The 22531-nt window shown below is 43.3% G+C and overlaps 1 protein-coding gene across 2 annotated transcripts in view; it reads right to left on the bottom strand.

Annotated features, from left to right (window-relative positions):
* SIGIRR (single Ig and TIR domain containing) overlaps nt 1-22531 on the bottom strand; it is a 126709-nt gene that overhangs the window by 48233 nt on the left and 55945 nt on the right. For both annotated transcript variants that reach the window (XM_030201204.1, XM_030201203.1), the window contains exon 4: nt 12058-12188. In XM_030201204.1, the coding sequence (XP_030057064.1) occupies nt 12058-12188 (131 nt within the window). The remainder of the gene's footprint in view (nt 1-12057; nt 12189-22531) is intronic.

Consider the following 22531-nt stretch of genomic DNA (forward strand, 5'->3'; position numbering starts at 1 on the left):
TTTACACAGCAAACATGGTTACCTGTGTAAAAACTTATAGTTACATTTACTGAAGTGTGCTAAATGTGTTAGTGTGCATTATGAGTATTAACTTCCATGCTGTAAAATGGCATCTGTAGTAAACGGGATTCACTAATGCATGTTAGTGTGTAGTAACGAAGTAGCACCTGCTAGTGGATCTAGCCCCTAGTTTGAAAATTACTTCTCTTCAAGAGTAGATAAAAAAGTGTGCATGGTGTTCACAACACACACGGGAACCGTACACACGTACATCAGAACAAATGCAAAGTATGTGGATCCAAAGTACCTGCACTTCCCTGCATGTCCACATTTTCAAAGGGAAACTCTACAGAAGTTTCTTCTTATTTGAAAATTAGTTTGCACGTCAGGGGCATAGCCAGCGTTTGATTTTTATGGGGGCTCAGGATGGGGGGCAATGCATTTCCTCTCCCCCTCCCCACCGCATTCCTTACCTTTGCTGGCGGGGATGCTCAATGCCCGCCAGCTGATGAAATAGAACTGCCCCGGTACTACTTATTACTACTACTACTTAACATTTCTAAAGCGCTACTAGGGTTACGCAGCGCTGTACAATTTAACATAGAAGGACAGTCCCTGCTCAAAGAGCTTACAATCTAAAGTTGGTGGCCTCCCTTCCTGCTGCCAACATCAGCACTCCTCGCACATGTTCAGTTCATGCACAAACTAAGTATGAGTGAGGCATGCCAATGTCAGCAGCAGGAAGGGAGGCTGCCGACTTCTTCCCTACTGGGGCAGTTCTGGCAGCGGATCTCATCTGCTGGCAGGGACTGGGCATCCCACCAGCCAGTCAGGGTATGCCAGTTATAGAGGGGGCCTGAGCCAAAAGTGGGAGGCCAGAGGCCCCCAAAGTTCCCCTGTGGCTACGCCACATACCTGGGTGCAAAGTCCCTGTGGTCTGTTTGAACATTGGCTCAGCAGTATTCCAATAAAACACATCAAAGGCAGTAGCACCAACCCCCTTGACATCAATCCTAAATTTTACGGTTATTACAGTTTAGCACGCACTAACAGACATTAGCGAGCGCTAAGTGCCACTTGGCCCATAGGTATAAAATAGGATGCGCAGCATTTAGCGCATATTAATGTCTCCATCACAACTGCCCTGCAGTCCTAGATGCAGCCATTTTAGTGAAAGTGTCACAAATTATCTCAAGCCCACTCGATCTGACCGACAGAGAGTCTATATTATGTGAGGTAATGTGTGAGCTCCCAGAACTGAAGGCAAAATGAAACTGTATTGCTGGTGTAATTTCAAAACCAGTTGGTGATGTTTTATTTTTCAGAAATAATTGCAGAGCCCTTTTTCTGTTTCTGCTGCTCTTAGTTTCGAAGGAAGATATGTCTTCTAGATTGTGAGATAAACAAGAAACATCAGCTCAGGATTGGTTTTGGACTTCATATAATTCATGCATTCAAATTTTAACACCTAAAATAATTCTAGCAACAAATCAAATCTTCTGAAAAAGAACAATCTATGCAGTGCCACTACATCGTCATCATTAAGTACAAGTTTATACTCCTGAGTCTCCCATTAAGCTTCTGCTGCCATCTTGTGGCCATTCCAACCTTCCCCATTTATAAAGTTTCCCCAAACAACCTGCCTCATACTCTTCAGTTTGCTCCCGGAATTTAATGGTCAACACAAAACACAAAATGATGTATTGGTTTACACTTTCTGAGGCTTCTTACTGCAAATATACACATGAAGCACCACAATTTGCTTCTTAAACTACTAATATATTCAGCACTGCTTCTGATGGCTTCCTATGTGGCTGGGAAATGAACCTTCAAGTCTTGTTAAGAACTGCGGATTACAATAATCTGTGTGAAACTGACATTTTGGTAATTCCCCAATGCAAGGTATCTTGAAGTGAAGACAGCCTGCAGCATATAGTCAAACTGAATTTTAAAAAGTAGCATGACATCTCATTTCCACATAAAGTAAAAAAAACTTGCAGACTACTTCTAGAGACTCTGCTTATGACAGCTGCTTAGGAGGAGCTTGGCCTAAAGCTTTTGGAAATAATTATACTTTGCACTGTGGAACTAGCAATTCATGTACTAGTCTCCTGTGCATCAAGTTTGGAAATGTCACTGATATAATATGCACTATGGCTTCTGGATAAGAGATAGCTAGCCGCACAAACCCAGACATGGCCCAGCACTGAATATTGGAGCAGAAAGCCGACGGCCTCTAAAGAAAAAAATCTGGGTTGTCTAGCCCATTATCTACTATAATAAAATGCACCTCCAACGTTCTGAAGCTGACTCCGTGGCTTCAGTAAAGGGTTCGTAACATTCATAAGTCTGTCATATTACTCTCTGCCGCGCCCTCGGGTCAAAACGTGATGACGTCAAGGGCGGAACAGTGAGAGTGAAGGCAATGCTGCACAGTTGACAGGCAACGGTACGCGACATCGAGGGACCTATCAGAGGGAAGTGTATGGGAAGAAGGGAGGAGCGTCAGGAGAAGGGGTCATTCATTTTGTGTGCAGCACGCAGGAGAGGAACATCGCTGGAACGACAACAACATTAGCTGCTTTATTTTTCTGTATTTCCAGTGTGGTAATATTTTCCTCTATTTGCAGTGTGGTAAGAGGGGACAACCCTGGAACTTACAGGGAGGGAGGGGATGACCCTGGAACTCGGAGAGAGGGAGGACCCTGGAACTCGGAGGGAGGGAGAGAGGGAGGACTCTGGAACTCGGGAGGGGGACGACGACCCTGGAACTCAGAGCGAGGGAGAGAGGGGGAGGACCCTGGAACTCAGAGGGAGGGAGGGGGGGACAACCCTGGAACTCGGAGGGAGGGAGGGAGGGGGGGGACAACCCTGGAACTCGGAGGGAGGGAGGGGACGACCCTGGAACTCAGAGGGAGGGAGGGGATTACCCTGGAACTCGGAGGGAGGGAGAGGACGACCCTAGAACTCGGAGGGAGGGGACGACCCTGGAACAGAGGGAGGGAACGACCCTGGAACTCAGAGGGAGAGAGGGGGATGACCCTGGCACTCGGAGGGAGGGGGAACCCTGGCACACACTCATTCTCACATACACACTCTCTCTCTCACAGACACAGTCGCACCCAGTCTCACTCTCTCTCTGTCACACATACACACTCGCACATTCACTCTCTCTCTCACACACAGTCACTGTCATACACACTCCGAGGAAAACCTTGCTAGCGCCCGTTTCGTTTCTTTGAGAAATGGGCCTTTTTTACTAGTAAAACATAAAATTCTACTGCTTTGTTACCCTCTTATCACCATGCATATCTCCCTGTCCCTCATCCACCCGGCTCTCCCTGTCTCTCTCCTAACCCACCCCACCCTCATCCTATGAGACTGTCACTGAAATGCTTTGATGTTTCACTTACATATACTGTTGTTTATCAACATTTGCTTATTTCTGATCTGATGAAGAAGGGCTACCTTCGAAAGTTAATCAAAAACTGTATTAAGTCAGTCCAATAAAAAAGGTATTATCTTATTTAGTTTTCTATGTTTTATTTTATTTCTATTGATTACCTTAAAAAAAATAACCACCAGCTGAATATTTACCTCTCAGTTTTCAAGCAACTAAACTCTGGACAGTCTCCCATCTTTTATTAGAAAACAGGCTTCTGATTTTGCTTTTTAATGATATTTGAAAACCTTGCTATTTGCTAAATATGTGAAAAGTTAAGTTAGCGCCTTTCAGTATTTGATGGAATATTTTAGTTTGAGTAACTTTTAAAAATGGGTTGGTGTTATATCTGTCACCAGCATTTGTGCTGGTTTTCTTTTTGCAAGATTTGCCTTGAACTTGGATTGGAAGAGGGCAGAATACATGGATTAGATCAAATAAATTTATACATATCAGATTAAATTATTGGGGGAGGAGGAGAGCTGGGTTGGAGGGTCGGCTCAAATGAAAAGAAAAAAGTTGAACTTTTGTTCAGAATGTAATACTTTGGCATAGATAAATGAAATCTACCACACAAAGACTCCAGTATTTTTTTAATTTATCAAAAAACTTTTATTCATTATATTTACCTAAAACTTCCCACTCATGTCATCCATTCACTCTTCTCACCCTGTACAAGGGTGAATTGCTTAAAAGATCTAGTAGGAACATCGGCATCGGCAGGCACTCTCCATGTGGAAAGTGTGTATACTGCTGCTACCAGTGGGATACTTCGATCATTCCCATCCCCCATTCTAACAGGCAGCACATTTTAAGGCATCACACCACCTGTCACACTGAACTTGTGGTTTATTGTATAGTTTGTCCTTGCAAGTTGTACTATATAGGGCATACTAAAAGACAGCTCAAAAGCAGGTTAGCGGAGCATGTTAGTAGCATCCTACACAACAAACAGGAAAACCCGTTAGTAGCGCATTGGACCCTATATAATCACTCTGTGGATCAACTTCGGTGTGCTGTAATAGCGCATTTTTCTTTGTTTAACAGGGGTGGTGATGTCAGTGCTAGCTTGTTAGTTATTGAGCAACGATATATTTTTTCATGGGGGACGGTTACACCCTATGGCCTCAATCTTGAGGTCGAATGGGTGTAGTGTAAGGTTTCTTTAATGCAGCAGGTGTGGTGATATAGTTGGCCCTTTAAATTCTGGTAGGGGCGGCACACGCAGTAACTCCTGGGGCGGCGTTCTGTGGCCCACGCCTGAGGGAGCCTTAATCCGGCACGCAGCTGTTTAGACGAGTGATTGTAAGTATTATTTCAATATATATGTAATAGTGAGAGTAAAATGTGAGTAGTTACGGTGAGAACAATGTGGATATTATTACTAGTGAAATGCGGTCCAGCATTGGGGAACCGACATAAGTAGGAGACATCAAGGGTTAAATGAAACGGTCACCGATTTCTCAGTACCTGTACAGTGTTGTATAAGGACGTTTGTTGAAGAAGTGGACCGATTGAAAGCAGTCAACAGAAGATTCACATTTGATTTAAGTTTGACACATTTGGGACTAAAATAATCAGTATCGGTTTGTTGTGTGTAAGCAGTGGCTAAGTGGAAAGTGTGGCGTTAATCACTGCATTGGATAGACTGAGCTGTGTTCCTTTAATTGTCAACAGTAAAAAATGTAAAAAAAAATGTGAATATTGTAAATTAATTTAATAAGTACAACATTGTATGACTATAATATAATTCAACCTAGTACAGGGTGAGAAGCGTGAATGGATGACATGAGTGGGAAGTTTTAGGTAAATAGGAAGATACCGCATACAGCAGCATGAAAAAGCAAATGAACAAACTTTTGGAAAAAGAAACAAAAGTGAACAGTCATCTTTACTTTCTGACAATCTGCAAGAAGAATGACATCATTCCCAAAGGACTGAGGATCAAAAATCCTTTGGCTACTACTTACAATTCTGACTATGCAGAGAAACTCTGCAAACACACTAGTCAGAAACTAAGAAATTAACTTATACATCAACTCTACAAGAAAAAAAGAATAATACAAACCCAAAGGGATGTAATCATGAGGAACATGGAGGAATTACATCCACACCTTGTGAACCAACTTAAAGAGGACCTACATAACATCCAAGGAGAAAAACAATACATTGCTATCCGCAAGAAAGAAATAAAGCTATATTCTCTCCTGCAAAATCAAGAGAGAGAAACTGCTTATCCTTGAATAGCTACAGCTCTGCAGAACCAACATCCCCAGACACCTTGGAGACACTTGGATACACATCTGAGGCATGTGAAAATCAGAGCCCAAACAAACCATGGAATACTGATCACACCTTTACAGATGCAAACCAAATGGGGATAATAAACCTCTCGAACCATCAATTATCACAGCATGAGGTCTCTGTACTCTCCAAAGGGCTCTCATTTTGCCCATCCAGTAAACTAGATGAAATCCAACTATATTCAGACCTAGAAGAATTCTTTAGAAAAATGCGCCTTAAAACACATTTCTATAATAAAGGGACACCAAACAGACCGGAATACAGTCTTAAACAAAAGAACACTTATTTTATCCCACAGGAGGGACAAAACTACAAGCTGGATAATTACATAGAAAGTTTCAGACATAGGGTGAAATCCCAACTTTCCAACAAACAAAAGAGAATCCTGTACAATCTTACCCCACCAGAAAGAGCGGCCATAAGAACCCTACAAACTAATGAACGCATTATCATCAAACCCGCAGACAAAGGAGGCGCAGTGGTAATTATGGACATACAAAAATACATTGAAGAGGGGCACAGACAGCTATCAGACAATAAATACTACAGGAAACTAACTGAGGACCCCACACAGGATTACACAAAACAGCTGAAAGACCTTATCAAAACATTTCCTACACAAGCGCAACCTCACCTGAAGAAACTCATACCAAACCAGCCTTCTGTGGGCACATTCTACATGCTACCCAAGATCCACAAACCGGGAAACCCTGGCAGACCAATCATATCAGGTATTGGCACACTCACGGAAGAAATATCTGGATTCATAGAGGGAATTCTGAAACCTCTCGTACACAAAACTAACAGCTTCATACAAGACACCACAGACTTTCTGAATAAATTGAAAAATATCAAGCAACTACCACCTAACACCCTTCTGGTCATGATGGATGTAGAATCACTATACAGCAACATTCCACATGCGGATGGCATAGCTGCATGTGGAAGACTCCTAAAAAAATCCACACTGGACCATCAATACTCACCAGAGACTATTACAAAATTAATCAAATTCATTTTAACTCACAACTACTTCCGCTTTAACAATGATATCTATCTACAAATAATGGGTACTGCGATGGGCACCAGGACAGCACCCCAATATGCCAACCTTTTTATGGCTGAGCTGGAAGAGACATTTCTGAATACACACCAGACCAAACCTCTAAAATACTACCGGTACATCGATGACATTTTTATGATTTGGTCAGAGGGTGAAGAAACTCTGAAACAATTTTATTCTTCCTTCAATACATACCATCCTACAATCAGATTCAAAATTGACTACTCCCCAGAAAAAGTCAATTTTTTGGACACCACGGCCTCAATCAGTGATAGCTGTATACAAACATCTATATACAAGAAACCCACAGACAGATGCAGCTACCTCCACAACTCCAGCTTCCATCCTTCACATACAAAAAGATCCATCATTTACAGCCAAGCCACAAGATACCACCGTATCTGCTCTGACCCAGGGGACAGAGACAGACACCTTAAAAGCCTGACTGCATCCTTCAAACAGAAAGGCTACAACCCCAAAATAATCTCCAAGAATATTGCCTCCTCCCTCAAAACACCCAGGGAGAATCTGCTACAGTACAAGGAGAAAAAAGCCACAGACAGAATCCCCCTTGTAGTGACATACAATCCAGAGCTAGAAAAACTGAGGAAAATCATAAGAGATGAATTACTGAAAGAGATATTCCCATCCCCACAGGTACTGGCCTTCCGACAGCCACCCAACTTAAAACACAAGCTAATCAGAAGTAAACTTCCATCACAGACTGAAAAGGAACAGAAGGGCACACTTCCCTGTAATTTATCCAGTTGCAAACTATGCCAAAACATTTCACAGGACCCCACAGTCATCCACAAAGGAACGATATTCAACATAAAGGAATCTTTCACTTGCTCATCTTCCAATGTGGTATATATCATTCAGTGTAAAAAATGTAACGAAGGATGCTACATTGGAGAAACAGGCCAGATGCTTAAAAAAATATTCAATTTACATAGACATCACATGAACAATACTGGTGCCAGTAGGGCTCCCACCCCTGTTGGTCAGTATTTTACAGGACCAGGACACTGTACCAGTGACTTCACAGTGAGAATCCTGAAAGATAACTTTAAAACCATACAAGAACGTAAGACCTTTGAAGTCAGAATGATTGAATATTTTAACACCCAACAGAAAGGCCTTAACAAGGATCTGGGGTTCCTAGCCCATTATAAACCATAAAGCTGTATTTCTCTGTTGATCACCCCACCCCTCACCTATCCACACCCATCCTGTTAGAATATCAATGATATGCTTTGATGTCCCCATGCATACCTCCTACCCACCCCCATCCTCCCACCCTGTCAGACTGTCTTAGTAATGCTTGAATGTTTTCACTTATATACACTGTCAGCTAGCACATTTGCTTATTTCCGATCTGACGAAGAAGGGCAACCTTCGAAAGCTAATCAAGAAATATATTAAGTTATGTCCAATAAAAAAAGGTATCATCTTATTTTCTTTTCCATGTTTATTTTGTTTGATTTCTATTGATAACCTTAAGAGTGGACTAACACGGCTACCACACTCCTCAGGTAAATATAATGAATAAACGTTTTTTGATAGATTAAAAAAATACTGGAGTCTTTGTGTGGTAGATTTCAATTTTGACTCTGGGTGTTAAGATTTATCCCCTGATTAGTAGTATAGATAAATGAAAGCCTAAATTGCTTTTCTCTGTGGTGTTTCAAAACAGCAGGAGAGTAATTTAATGGTTATGCAGAGAGACAGGGAAGAGAGGGTTTGAATCCTGCTTCTTGTACTGACCTTCAATTTGAACAAATAACTTCACCCTCCATTTTCTTTGCATTGCTGTGGCCAGGGTCATCGCACTCACCCAGCTACAGCAAAATGTGATAATGATCCCCAAATCATCCCACTGTCTTTTAAATGTGACTTTTTTTCCTACACAGTTGTGTACTCCTTCACTCTGCTTTATGATCCCTTGCATTACCTGTGTTATTTGCAAATGTTGCATGTTGGCTGGCCAATAACATGGGTTATTTCATAATGGAGCTTAGTAAATAGACCTTTATATTGTAACCCCTTTGGGAAAGGGACCTAATAACTGCACCTGCATTTTTAACTTGGCATGAGCTCAGATTGAGAAAGTTGAGTTACTAAAAACAAGCTCCATTGATAGTCTGTTCCTTCTACGGAAGTTGGATTTACTGTTACAAGTTTATGATTATTTTCAAATATTAAAATTTAATTCTCAGACCAGCCTGGCAGTGGCTATGTGCTGCCATGTGGAGGACTGAAGTTTGATTCCCAGGTCTGCTCTTCCCCTGATCAAACAGCTGGGGATGCTGTAGAGTAGGAGTAGTCAAACCTGTCCTAGGAGCAGAGCTTTTTTTTGAGGGGGTACTTGGGGGTACTGAGTACCCGCACAATTTCCATTGTCTGCTAAAATTGACCCATGATCCCCAAGTTTTAATGAAAGAGCTCAGGCTCTACACACCAATTCTGCCTTCTCATAGATTCTGTGACTGGTTGCAGGGGGCCTGGCTATTGTGGGGTGGGTCCCTCAGTGATCACCCCACCCCTGAAGGGTAGCCTTGCATTTGAGTACCGGCACCTTTTCCATTGTCTGCTAAAATTGACCCATGGACCCCAAGTTTTAATGAAAGAGCTCAGGCTCTACACACCAATTCTGCCTTGTCATTTGAGTACTGGAACCTTTTTCAGTAGAAAAAAATGCACTGCCTAGGAGTCCACAAGCCAATTGGGTTTTCAGGATATCCCTAATGAATACGCATTATAAATATATGGGTGTTACTATCGGCTGCAGACAGTACCTGGGGATGAGGAGCGGTCCTCAGCAGAGATTGTTACCCCTGTAATAGCCAGAATCAGAGGCTTCAATGAGATATCTGACCCCTGATGACGCTTTGATGAGCAGAACACGGACTGTGTTGGGTTCGGGAACTTTCAAGGATGGGCTCGAGTAACTGCATTTTTGCACTTATGATACATTCAAGCAGAATGCCATGGCACCCGATTGTGTACAAAAATTGGAGTATTGTCACAACTTTGTAGTGATTCAATGGATAGATATTGACAGTGGATCAGCTGTTGGAGGACTGTCAAGTACTTATTTTTTGTTGAATGGAAGGATTTGGGGCTGTTTTTTCTGGCAAAGGGTTGCTGATGTTATATGTGTATTGGCGATATATGTTTATGAGGACCTTACGAGACTGGGAGACTGGGCGGCTAAATGGCAGATGACGTTTAATGTGAGCAAGTGCAAGGTGATGCATGTGGGAAAAAAGAACCCGAATTATAGCTACGTCATGCAAGGTTCCACGTTAGGAGTTACGGACCAAGAAAGGGATCTGGGTGTCGTTGTTGATAATACACTGAAACCTTCTGCTCAGTGTGCTGCTGTGGCTAGGAAAGCGAATAGAATGTTTTTTCTTTTCTTTTCTTTTCAATCCATTGCAAAAAGAAAAAACATTTTTTGTTTTTCACATTTCTCCTGATGAAGGTTGCGAAACAGTGGGGTCCCTTGCTGTCATGTGTTGAATAGCAGACACTGTAATTTTTCATTTCTAGTACCTTTCAGTTTTCATTTAAGAGGGCTTAACAGTGGATACTGTAGTTTCTTAAGTCCACTAGCATTCTCTATAGAGGGGTGTTTAGACTTTGATCACTTTTTGATATTGGAAGACATTCCACTTTCCGTTTTTTTGCTCACAGAATCTTTTTCTCCCCAAGTGTGGGAGTTTTTTGATGTCTGTGATTTTTTTCGGAAGGCGGTAGGAGCCTATGATGTTGGTCATTTCAGTGGAGTCCTAATGTTAGGTTCCCTGTACTGCTGAGGCTATTTTATTTATATATAAAAATCTTATGTTTGATCAAGGTCTCACGTCCATCTATAGATTGAATAATAAAAAGAGTGATACTTAGTGTTTTTTGAGATATATAATTGCACTCTTGGCAGTTCTAAATATTTTTGATCATGATATCATACATCCATTTTCTTCTTTTTTAGACAATCAAACCGATCAACAATGCTATTGTCAGCTTTGGGAAGGTTTGTTCCTTGCCTTGTGGACAGAATGTGGGTGTTGTTATTTAACTATTTTCAGAACTCTGCCAACAAACTCCAAGTTATTCGGCACACAGGGTCAGTTTTGGGCTCTTTACAATCCTCTCTACATGAATTCTTAGGTTTGAATGTCTCTCTATCTTATGCTGATAATTATTATTCCTAGTATCAAATTATAGCCAGGCACTGAAGCACAGAGACTGATCTAATGACATGCCAAGGTCACATGGAGCGGGAACGACAGAGGACATCCTACCTGGCATTCCAAGACCATTCATCCATAAAGTTTAATGTTCTAAAGTGGACAGTTAGACCATGTGGACAAGTTTGGTATGGAATGTTCTGCTTTAGCAATGAATATACATGAGATGGACAGATACAATGGGCCTGACATTCAGCTGGTGGTGATCAGCATTTCACTGACCGCTGCCAGCACAGTACCTGGAAATTCAATGCTGGGCCATGTCCAGACTGCGGCATTGAATTTCCAGGTATACAGAGCTGGCCAAATTATAACTGGTTTAGTGCAATATGGGCACTTAACTGGCTATAAAGAACTGCAAAAAGATAGGACTGCCTTTTATGTGGTCCAATTTATCTGGTTAACGTTATCCTGTTAAGTGCTGCCCCCCCCCCCCCCCTGTTCTGTCCCCAGAATGCCCCCAAAAGTAGCCGGTTTCGCTAACTGAGCATTTTCAGTGGCACTATCCAATTAATTGCCACTGAGAATACCTAGTAAGCTACAGACAGACAATTTAAACAGCCAGAAGCCTCTCCTGGCTGTTTAAATCATTTTGAATATTGGGTCCAATGAGTCTCCAATGTATGCAAATCAGTCTCATGCATATTTATTGCACAGATCCCAAAAACCAGACTGATTAGATATGCCTCTTGGGCAGGTTTGTGAAATACTGATTTTATGAGAGCTTGGGTATAGAACATTGTCTTTTTCAAGCAATGCAGAACATTTCAAGCCATACAGAGAAACTGTATATGGCTGGTCACAAAAGCCAAAGAAGCTCAAGAAATAAGTTTAGCATTTAGGAGTCAAAGGGAGGAAAAGAGAAGACCAGAGAAGAGGCCTAAGGAAAAAAGGTCAGCAAGGTAGAAGCATAACCTCCTGACCTTTCTGACTGATGCAAGGAGTCAGACAGGGCCCCCTCCCTGGAGAAGGAAGATTATAGGATAATGAGCTACCTGTTCTGTTCAGTGTGAAAGTGGCTGTCTTGTTGTGTACCAGGCAGCTGAACACTCCATAATCCTCACTTCCTGTGATGTTTATTTCTAAAATGCTGGACAGAAACTGTTGGTTTGCACTGATATTTTCCCTGTGGGAATAAAAAAGATCAATGGTGTCATCATAAAACTATACAAACTAAACAAGAGACATGTAAGGACAAAAAAAAAGACCCATATTGGCATCAGGGGGCAAGTGCACATGATCCCAGTCTGGAAGGACAAAGGAAACCAGTGTCAGCATTCCATAAATAATGATTCAGGTGGACACGAGAGAAGCCTTCCATATTTGCTTCACATATCTGTACAGGGTTCTTCCCACCACCATGCACTTCCTTTCTAAACAGGAAGTGTGCAGGAGAGACTTCAGCACGCATCAAGAACACATGCTTGTTTATCATTGTGGAATTCTTGAGGCCAATTTTCGGACTGTAGGAGTTAGACCGTTTCCGGTGATCAGCATTGAATATCTGCCTTATTTTTGGGCAGTTTCAAGATAACCAGCTAAATCGATATTCAGACTTAGACAGTTATCTTGAAACTGGCCACAGCTACTCTGTGGTTTCAAGTGGCCAAGTATGGCTGCTAAACTCAATTTAAAAATTGGTGGATAGCCGGTTAAATAGCATGATATAACCGGCTAGCCGCTAACCGAGGATATTCAGTGGGGGATAGCCAGTTATTAATAATAAGTGCAACAAAACAGTATGAGCTGTTCCCCTTACTTTCGTAATCTAATACATCAATACTGGTGAACAGCAAAAAATAAACCCAAAGGGTAAAATAGTTTACAGTTCTAAATCTATGGGTATAGCCCTCAGAGACCGAGGATTAACCAAGGTCTGACCTGCAAGACTCCAATATCTACATGAGATTGTAGTGTCTGCAGTTCTCTCTCTTTCATAGGGCTAACTTATACCCATATTGCTTTGCTTATATACAAAAAATCATTTTTTTAGTTTGTATCAAAACACTCATTCTTTTTGCTGAATATTGCAATCTGAGTAGACGACAGAAAAAGCTTCAAAGAGAACACTTAGCTTTCACTGAAGTAACGCAATAACCCCTCTGGTTGAATACAGATATAAGACCTGTTAAGGATTGGTCCCTGCATTTGCGTCTTTGCATGGTCAAGTGATACCCCGGTCTTATATCTGTATTGGGCAAAACCTGAAGAAGCCTGTAAGAAGGCGAAACGATATGGGCCCCGTTGTTTATTCAACCAGAGGGGTTATTGCGTTACTTCAGTGAAAGCTAAGTGTTCTCTTTGAAGCTTTTTCTGTCATCTACTCAGATTGCAATATTAAGCAAAAAGAATGAGTGTTTTGATACAAACTAAAAAAATGATTTTTTTGTATATACAGTGGGGGAAATAAGTATTTGATCCCTTGCTGATTTTGTAAGTTTGCCCACTGACAAAGACATGAGCAGCCCATAATTGAAGGGTAGGTTATTGGTAACAGTGAGAGATAGCACATCACAAATTAAATCCGGAAAATCACATTGTGGAAAGTATATGAATTTATTTGCATTCTGCAGAGGGAAATAAGTATTTGATCCCCCACCAACCAGTAAGAGATCTGGCCCCTACAGACCAGGTAGATGCTCCAAATCAACTCGTTACCTGCATGACAGACAGCTGTCGGCAATGGTCACCTGTATGAAAGACACCTGTCCACAGACTCAGTGAATCAGTCAGACTCTAACCTCTACAAAATGGCCAAGAGCAAGGAGCTGTCTAAGGATGTCAGGGACAAGATCATACACCTGCACAAGGCTGGAATGGGCTACAAAACCATCAGTAAGACGCTGGGCGAGAAGGAGACAACTGTTGGTGCCATAGTAAGAAAATGGAAGAAGTACAAAATGACTGTGAATCGACAAAGATCTGGGGCTCCACGCAAAATCTCACCTCGTGGGGTATCCTTGATCATGAGGAAGGTTAGAAATCAGCCTACAACTACAAGGGGGGAACTTGTCAATGATCTCAAGGCAGCTGGGACCACTGTCACCACGAAAACCATTGGTAACACATTACGACATAACGGATTGCAATCCTGCAGTGCCCGCAAGGTCCCCCTGCTCCGGAAGGCACATGTGAGGGCCCGTCTGAAGTTTGCCAGTGAACACCTGGATGATGCCGAGAGTGATTGGGAGAAGGTGCTGTGGTCAGATGAGACAAAAATTGAGCTCTTTGGCATGAACTCAACTCGCCGTGTTTGGAGGAAGAGAAATGCTGCCTATGACCCAAAGAACACCGTCCCCACTGTCAAGCATGGAGGTGGAAATGTTATGTTTTGGGGGTGTTTCTCTGCTAAGGGCACAGGACTACTTCACCGCATCAATGGGAGAATGGATGGGGCCATGTACCGTACAATTCTGAGTGACAACCTCCTTCCCTCCGCCAGGGCCTTAAAAATGGGTCGTGGCTGGGTCTTCCAGCACGACAATGACCCAAAACATACAGCCAAGGCAACAAAGGAGTGGCTCAGGAAGAAGCACATTAGGGTCATGGAGTGGCCTAGCCAGTCACCAGACCTTAATCCCATTGAAAACTTATGGAGGGAGCTGAAGCTGCGAGTTGCCAAGCGACAGCCCAGAACTCTTAATGATTTAGAGATGATCTGCAAAGAGGAGTGGACCAAAATTCCTCCTGACATGTGTGCAAACCTCATCATCAACTACAGAAGACGTCTGACCGCTGTGCTTGCCAACAAGGGTTTTGCCACCAAGTATTAGGTCTTGTTTGCCAGAGGGATCAAATACTTATTTCCCTCTGCAGAATGCAAATAAATTCATATACTTTCCACAATGTGATTTTCCGGATTTAATTTGTGATGTGCTATCTCTCACTGTTACCAATAACCTACCCTTCAATTATGGGCTGCTCATGTCTTTGTCAGTGGGCAAACTTACAAAATCAGCAAGGGATCAAATACTTATTTCCCCCACTGTAAGCAAAGCAATATGGGTATAAGTTAGCCCTATGAAAGAGATAGAACCGCAGACACTACAATCTCATGTAGATATTGGAGTCTTGCAGGTCAGACCTTGGTTAATCCTCGGTCTCTGAGGGATAGCCAGTTATTTCCTACTGAATATTGATGTGACCAGCCATATACAGTTTCTCTTTAGGAGAGGGTCAGCAGCCATTCTGGCTAGTTAAATAGTGCTAAATATCATCGGGGGGCTTGTTTTTTATTGTTTATATTTTGTAGTGTTATTTTATGTGAAAGGAATTGTGTATGTTTTTTTTGTATCCGCCTAGGTAAGTAGACAGAATTCGACCAATGTTCAAAACCATTTAACCGGCCAGGAACAGCACCTGGCCAGTTAAATGGTACTTAACTGGCTATGGTATTCAGTGGGAGATAGCCGGGTGTCTCCTGCTGAATATTCCTGGTTAGTGCTTAGCAGCTAGCCAGTTTTATCGCACGATAACTGGCTATCTGCCAATTTTCAGCTCATTCCCAGTTTGGCAGCCAAATCTAGCCACATCAATAGCAGGTCTATCTTTGGCCACTATGAACTTAACCAGCACTGAATATTGACTTGGCCGGCTATATTCTTAGCGGCCAAAAATAAACTATTCAATGCCAGTCACCGGAAAAGGACACCACCAACTGCAGGAGTTAGCAGTTGAATATTGGCACCAATATAAATAGGTAAACTAAATTGTTTTTGTATCACTACTTGATCCAGCCAGAGGTGGTGTAGAGGAGAGGGTTTTCTTTGGTAGGCAATGGGATGGGAGTAGGGTGCATTAGACCACAGTAACTTTTCAACCATGCAAACTTATAAACAAACTTCTGAGGCTGAGTACTGCTGTCCTAAATACAGTCAACCATAGTTTGGAAAGATTTCCCCTTTGCTGACAATAAAGTTCTATTGAAAATCAGGCAGATTATCCTTACTTGTGCAGGAGTGGTGTTTTAACATGTTAGGAACCAGATAACAAATTTAGGAGAAGGTCTCAAAGCCCACCAGCAGAATATGTCTCCCTCAGCTTCAGAAAAGCTTAGGGCTCTCTGTAGCACGGGGCAGTGGCATAGCCAGACTGCCAGTTTTGGATGGGCCTGAACCTAAAGTGGGTGGGCACAAAATTTTCTCTCTACCCCCCTTCCCCAGCAAAATGTAGTCACACTAATCAGATGCATTTGTAACACAGGGGTAAAGTGCTGCTTTTCAGTGCATCAGGTTTCAGAAAATAATTTATTTAATAGCCTAACACCCTTTTCAATGAGCTTTCAGAGGCCAAAACCTCCTGCCTCAGGTCAGTATAATGCTGTTATGGTATCCTCTCCTGACCTAAGGAAGGAAGTATTGGTCTCTGAAACTTTATTAACACAGGTACCATATTACTTTATCCTAAATTAAAAATAAAATTATTTCCTTTACCTTTGTTGTATGGCCATTTACTTTTTCTCATTGTGTTGCTCCCAGTCTCTAGATTCTGCTTTCCTTCGTCTTTCTCTTGCCAGGGTTTCCTGTCCATTCGTCACCTATGGCTTTTCATCTTTTCCTCACCCTTGATCTCCACATGCCCCTTCCTCTTATTCTCCAGTCTTTCCCTACTCTGTCCTCTCCCTCTTTCCATCCAGCAGCTCCCCTCTTTCTCTCCCCATCCTTCCAGTGTCTCCCCTCTTTCTTTTGCATCCAGCATCTCCTTTTTCTCCCTACCCTTCCATCCAGTGTCTTCCCTCTTTCTCTCCTTATCCTTCCACTCATCTACCCTCTCTCCTGATCCTTCCATCTAGTGTCTCTATCTCCCCTCTCCTTCTATCCAGTGTCTATCTCTCTACCCTTTTCTGTTCAGTCTCCTCCCTCTCTCCACATCCTTCTAGTTTCTCCGCTTTTTCTCTGCATCCTTTCATCCATCTCCCCTCTTTCTCTCCCTATTCTCCCATGTCCAGCAGCTCTCTCCCCTCTTGTCCCTTCTTCCTCGTCTTCCCTTGTCCAGCAGCTCTCCAGCCCCTTCCTCCTCTCCCTCCCATGTCCAGTAGCTCTCTCCCTTCCAGCCAGTCCCTTTTTCCTCTCCCTCCCATGTCCCAGCAGCTTTCTCCCTTCCCTCCAGTCCCTTCTTCCTCCCATGTCCCAGTAGCTCTCTCCCTTCCCTCCAGTCCCTTCTTCCTCTCCCTCCTATGTCCAGTAGCTCTCTCCCTTCCAACTAGCACCTGTCCCTTCCCACTCTCCATTCAGTAACTGTCTCTTTCAAATCTTCCTCCTCCCCTTCTTTCTGACTCTTTCTTTCAGGATCCCATCCAGCCCCTCTCTTCCTCCTTCCAACCAGCACGTGTCCCTTCCCTTTCTCACTCTGACCCTCCCATCCAGCTCCTGTCCCCTCTGCCATCTTCCCCTTTCCTTCCAGCATCTGACCTCTTTCCCTTCCCCTCCCTCTGACACCCCACTGCTGCTAATGCTCCATCTTAAGCACCTCGCGTCTGCTGCTCTGTCTGCCCTGCTCTGCCTGCAGCTGCAAGCGATTTGCTCGTCGGCCCTTCCTTCACCGTGTCCCCCCCTCGCGGAAATAGGAAGTTACATCAGAGGGCGGGACACGGTGAAGGAAGGGCCGATGAGCAAATCGCTTTACAGTTGCAGCAGCGCAGAGCAGGGTAGAGAGAGCAGCTAACGCGAGGCACTTCACCATCTGATTCTTCTTTTAAGGTTGGGTTCCGGGTGGTCTGCTCCTCGACGGAGCTGCGCCGCCGGGGGGGGGGGGGCGGATCGCCCTGCCGTGGTTCGACGATGTTGGGGCGGGCCTGGATGGAAAGTGGGTGGGCCTGGGCCCGTCCAGGCCCACCCGTGGCTACGCCCCTGGCACGGGGGCCCAGGGCAATTGCCCCATTTGCGCCGCTGCTAATGCCAACCTGTACCTCTGTACACCCATGAATTCAGAGTCAGCATTGGGCACTATAGCTTTATGGCATGTACTAATTATACAGTAAGTTATACCCCAGGAATTAACTGGCCGGGAATGGTTGTTGACCGGTTAACTCACTTGTATGCAGCTATCTGGCCATTTTCAGAGGCACTTAATCAGTTAGAGCTGCTGAAAATAAAACGTTATCGCGGAAATGGAAGCTGGTTACGTCAGGGGGCACTCAAGGGCCATTTCAAGTGGTGGGAGTCTGGTTAGCTCCCAATATTCAGAGCTAAGCAGCCATGTTTAGCGCATAAATTGGACCACATAAATAGCTGTCCTACCTTTATGCAGTAGGTTATGGCCAGTTAAGTCTGAATATTCACTTAACTGGGCATGCGCTAACTGGCTTTTTTTAAAAAAGAGAGATTCAGGGGCCTTTTACTAAGCCATGATAAAAAGTCAACTGCAGTAGTGCGAGTGCATCTTTTGGGTGCACGGTGGGCCATTTTTTTACCAAGTCTAGGAAAAAGGGCCTCCTTTTAAGGGTCCGGAAAATGGATGTGCGCTAAAATTGAAACCAGTACACGTCCATTTTCGGCCCGACATCTTACCGCCACCCACTGACCTAGTGGTAAGGTCTCACACGCTACCCGGGCGGTAAGCATGCAGTGCATGCCAACTGCCATTTACCACTGAGTAGGCACCCTGTGGTAGAAAATAGAAAATATTTTCTACCGCATGATTTTGGCACACGTCAAATTCTGAATTACCACCTGGGGCACACAGTAGATGGGCGGTAATGCTGATTTGGCGCACACTGGACGCGCATAGGCCCTTATGTGAAATTGTAAAAGGGCCCCCCTGAATGCCAAAGCCTGCATAGGGCCCGGCGTTGAATTTCTGATTTTAGTGCCGGCAGCAGACAAAAAAACACTGCCACCAGCTGAATATTGGCCAGACTACATAAGAAATACACCACTTCCATTTTTTTATCTTTTTCCCACTTTCATATTCAATTGCAAGACTACCCTGTGGTTTCACCCATTGGCCAGTAGTAGTCAGTGCAGTAACAATAGTTTTGTCTTCCTTCTAGCATAGTGCTCCAGATGGCTTACAATATTATTTGTATTCTGACACAAAGTCTTTCTCAACTTTTTTAAGTGATTGCCCAGAACTTAAGTGGCTTGCTGAAAATCACGAGAAGACTTAGCGGAGGATGTGACATTTGAACGCTTGTTTCCTTGGTTCTCAGACCTTTTGTCCTAACTATAAGGCTATACCTTTCCAAGCAGTAAAATCACAAGAAAAGACAATGTTCAATAAACAAGCTCTCATGTAATTAGTATTTCCTAACCCTGTTCTAGATGCATATCTAATCAGTCTGGTTTTTGGTCTCTGTGCAATAAATATGCATGGAATTCTTTCCATTCTCTTGCACTTTCACTGCTTCCACACTCCACCCCTCTGTCCTCTTATCAGTTCTCCTCCTTTTATTTTGTTCCTGCTTGCTCTTCACCTTTGTTCACCTTTTTCCTTTTATGTTCTCTGCCTTGTTTCTCTTTTTCACAGTCTTGTGTTATATCTACCCACTCCCACTCTCTTAAGCTACTTAAATGTATTTTCCTTCATGTCTCATCCTCCCCCCTCCCCACCACCACTCCTAGGCTTGCAGGTGTCACCTACCTGTACTTTCCCTGGCTTTCTCTGAGTCTGGTACAAAGTTCACCAGTCTTGTTAGTGTAATATCAACCTTATGACTTTGAAGGAAATTAAAGGCAAGTCACTGACACAAAGGGTGATCTGTTTACCTAGACTGCTGCAAGAAACTTAGCAACTTTCAGAACAGATTTTAACCCTTTCAGTACCAGTACATGATCTGCTGGTTTATGGAGGAGAGCTAGGCCAGAGGCAAAGGAAGAACATCTGAACTGTGTCCTTGGGGTATGACATACACACTCGGCCTGCTTATCTGGATGCTGAGGTGCACAAGCAGAAATAATAAGTCCTTAGCAGAAATGGGGGGAAGGCCGACAGTTGCTCAAAAGCGCATGGTTCGGGAAAAGGTATCTTGCAAAGATACCTCACAAACAGGGAAGATAGGGTTTCTGGATAGTGAGGTTGCACAACAGACCGTGGTAGACCAGGTGCCCTAAAATACAACTAAAGATCAGACAAAAGATGTCAAATCAATAGTGTCAGGTACTAAGCATCATGCAAATAAGAACAACAAACATACTCTGAAATGTCTATATGCAAATGCTAGGAGTCTAAGAAATAAGATGGGAGAGTTGGAATATATTGCACTAAATGAAAAATTGGATATAATAGGCATTACTGAGACCTGGTGGAAGGAGGATAACCAGTGGGACACTTTCATACCGGGGTACAAAGTATATCGTAGTGATAGGGTGGACCGGACTGGTGGAGGGGTAGCATTGTATATTAACGAGAGCCTTGACTCAGATAGATTACAAATTCAGCAGGTCACATATCACACCTTTGAATCATTGTGGGTTGAAATTCCATGTATAAAAGGGAAAAAACCGGTGATAGGAGTGTACTACCGTCCGCCTCGCCAGGATGAGCAGGTAGACACAGAAATGATAAAAGAAATCAGAGACGCGAACAAAATGGGCAATGTGATAATAATGGGTGACTTCAATTATCCAAATATAGACTGGGTAAATGTAACATCGGGACACGCTACAGAGATACAATTCCTTGATGAAATCAAGGACAGCTTTATGGAGCAACTGGTGCAGGAGCCGACGAGAGAAGGAAAAATTCTAGACTTGGTCCTTAGTGGAGCGCATGATCTGGTGGGGCCGCTTGATAACAGTGACCATAATATGATCAGTTTTGATATCGACCTTGAAGTAACTTTAAAAAAGGAGACTATGATAAAATGAGAAGAACGGTTAAAAAAAAAAACTTAGGGGGGCAACTGAGAGAGTAAAAACTGTACAACAGGTGTGGACGCTGTTCAAAAATACCATCCTGGAGGCCCAGGCCATACATATTCCGCGAATTAGAAAAGAAAGACGGAACTCCAAAAGACAGCCGGCCTGGTTGAAAAGTGAGGTGAAGGAAGCTTTTAGGGCTAAAAGAAACGCCTTCAGAAAATGGAAGAAGGAACCGTCTGAAAATAAAAAGAAGCAGCATAAGGAGTGTCAAAGCAAATGCAAGGTGCAGATAAAGAAGGCCAAGAGGGATTACAAAAAAAAGATAGCATTAGAGGCAAAAAAACATAGTAAAAATTTTTTGCGGTATATTAAAAGCAGGAAGCCGGCAAAAGAATCGGTTGGGCCGCTGGATGACCGAGGGGTAAAAGGGGCGATCAAGGAAGACAAAGACATAGCGGAGAGACTGAATGAATTCTTTGCTTCGGTCTTCACCGAGGAAGATTTGGGTGGGATACCGGTGTCGGAAATGGTATTTCAAGCGGACGAGTCGGAGAAACTTACTGACTTCACGATAAACCTGGAGGACGTAATGGGGCAGTTCGGCAAACTGAAAAGTAGCAAATCTCCTGGACCGGATGGTATTCATCCTAGAGTACTGATAGAACTGAAAAATGAGCTTGCGGAGCTACTGCTAGTGATATGCAACTTATCCTTAAAATCGAGCGTGGTACCGGAAGATTGGAGGGTGGCCAATGTAACGCCCATTTTTAAAAAAGGCTCCAGGGGAGATCCGGGAAATTATAGACCGGTGAGTCTGACGTCGGTGCCGGGGAAAATGGTAGAGGCTATTATTAAAAAAACAAAATTACAGAGCACATCCGAGGACATGGATTACTGAGACCGAGTCAGCACGGCTTTTGTGTGGGGAAATCTTGCCTGACCAATTTACTTCAATTCTTTGAAGGAGTAAACAAACATGTGGACAAAGGGGAGCCGGTTGATATTGTGTATCTGGATTTTCAAAAGGCGTTTGACAAGGTACCTCATGAAAGGCTACAGAGGAAATTGGAGGGTCATGGGCTAGGAGGAAATGTCCTATTGTGGATTAAAAACTGGTTGAAGGATAGGAAACAGAGAGTGGGGTTAAATGGGCAGTATTCACAATGGAGAAGGGTAGTTAGTGGGGTTCCTCAGGGGTCTGTGCTAGGACCGCTGCTTTTTAATATATTTATAAATGATTTAGAGATGGGAGTAACTAGCGAGGTAATTAAATTTGCTGATGACACAAAGTTATTCAAAGTCGTTAACTCGCGACAGGATTGTGAAAAATTACAAGAGGACCTTACGAGACTGGGAGACTGGGCGGCTAAATGGCAGATGACGTTTAATGTGAGCAAGTGCAAGGTGATGCATGTAGGAAAAAAGAACCTGAATTATAGCTACGTCATGCAAGGTTCCACGTTAGGAGTTACGGACCAAGAAAGGGATCTGGGTGTCGTCGTCGATAACACACTGAAACCTTCTGCTCAGTGTGCTGCTGAGGCTAGGAAAGCGAATAGAATGTTGGGTATTATTAGGAAAGGTATGGAAAACAGGTGTGAGGATGTTATAATGCCGTTGTATCGCTCCATGGTGCGACCGCACCTTGTGTATTGTGTTCAATTCTGGT

This window comes from Microcaecilia unicolor, chromosome 4, assembly GCF_901765095.1.
Source record: "Microcaecilia unicolor chromosome 4, aMicUni1.1, whole genome shotgun sequence".
Taxonomy (NCBI): Eukaryota; Metazoa; Chordata; class Amphibia; order Gymnophiona; family Siphonopidae; genus Microcaecilia; species Microcaecilia unicolor.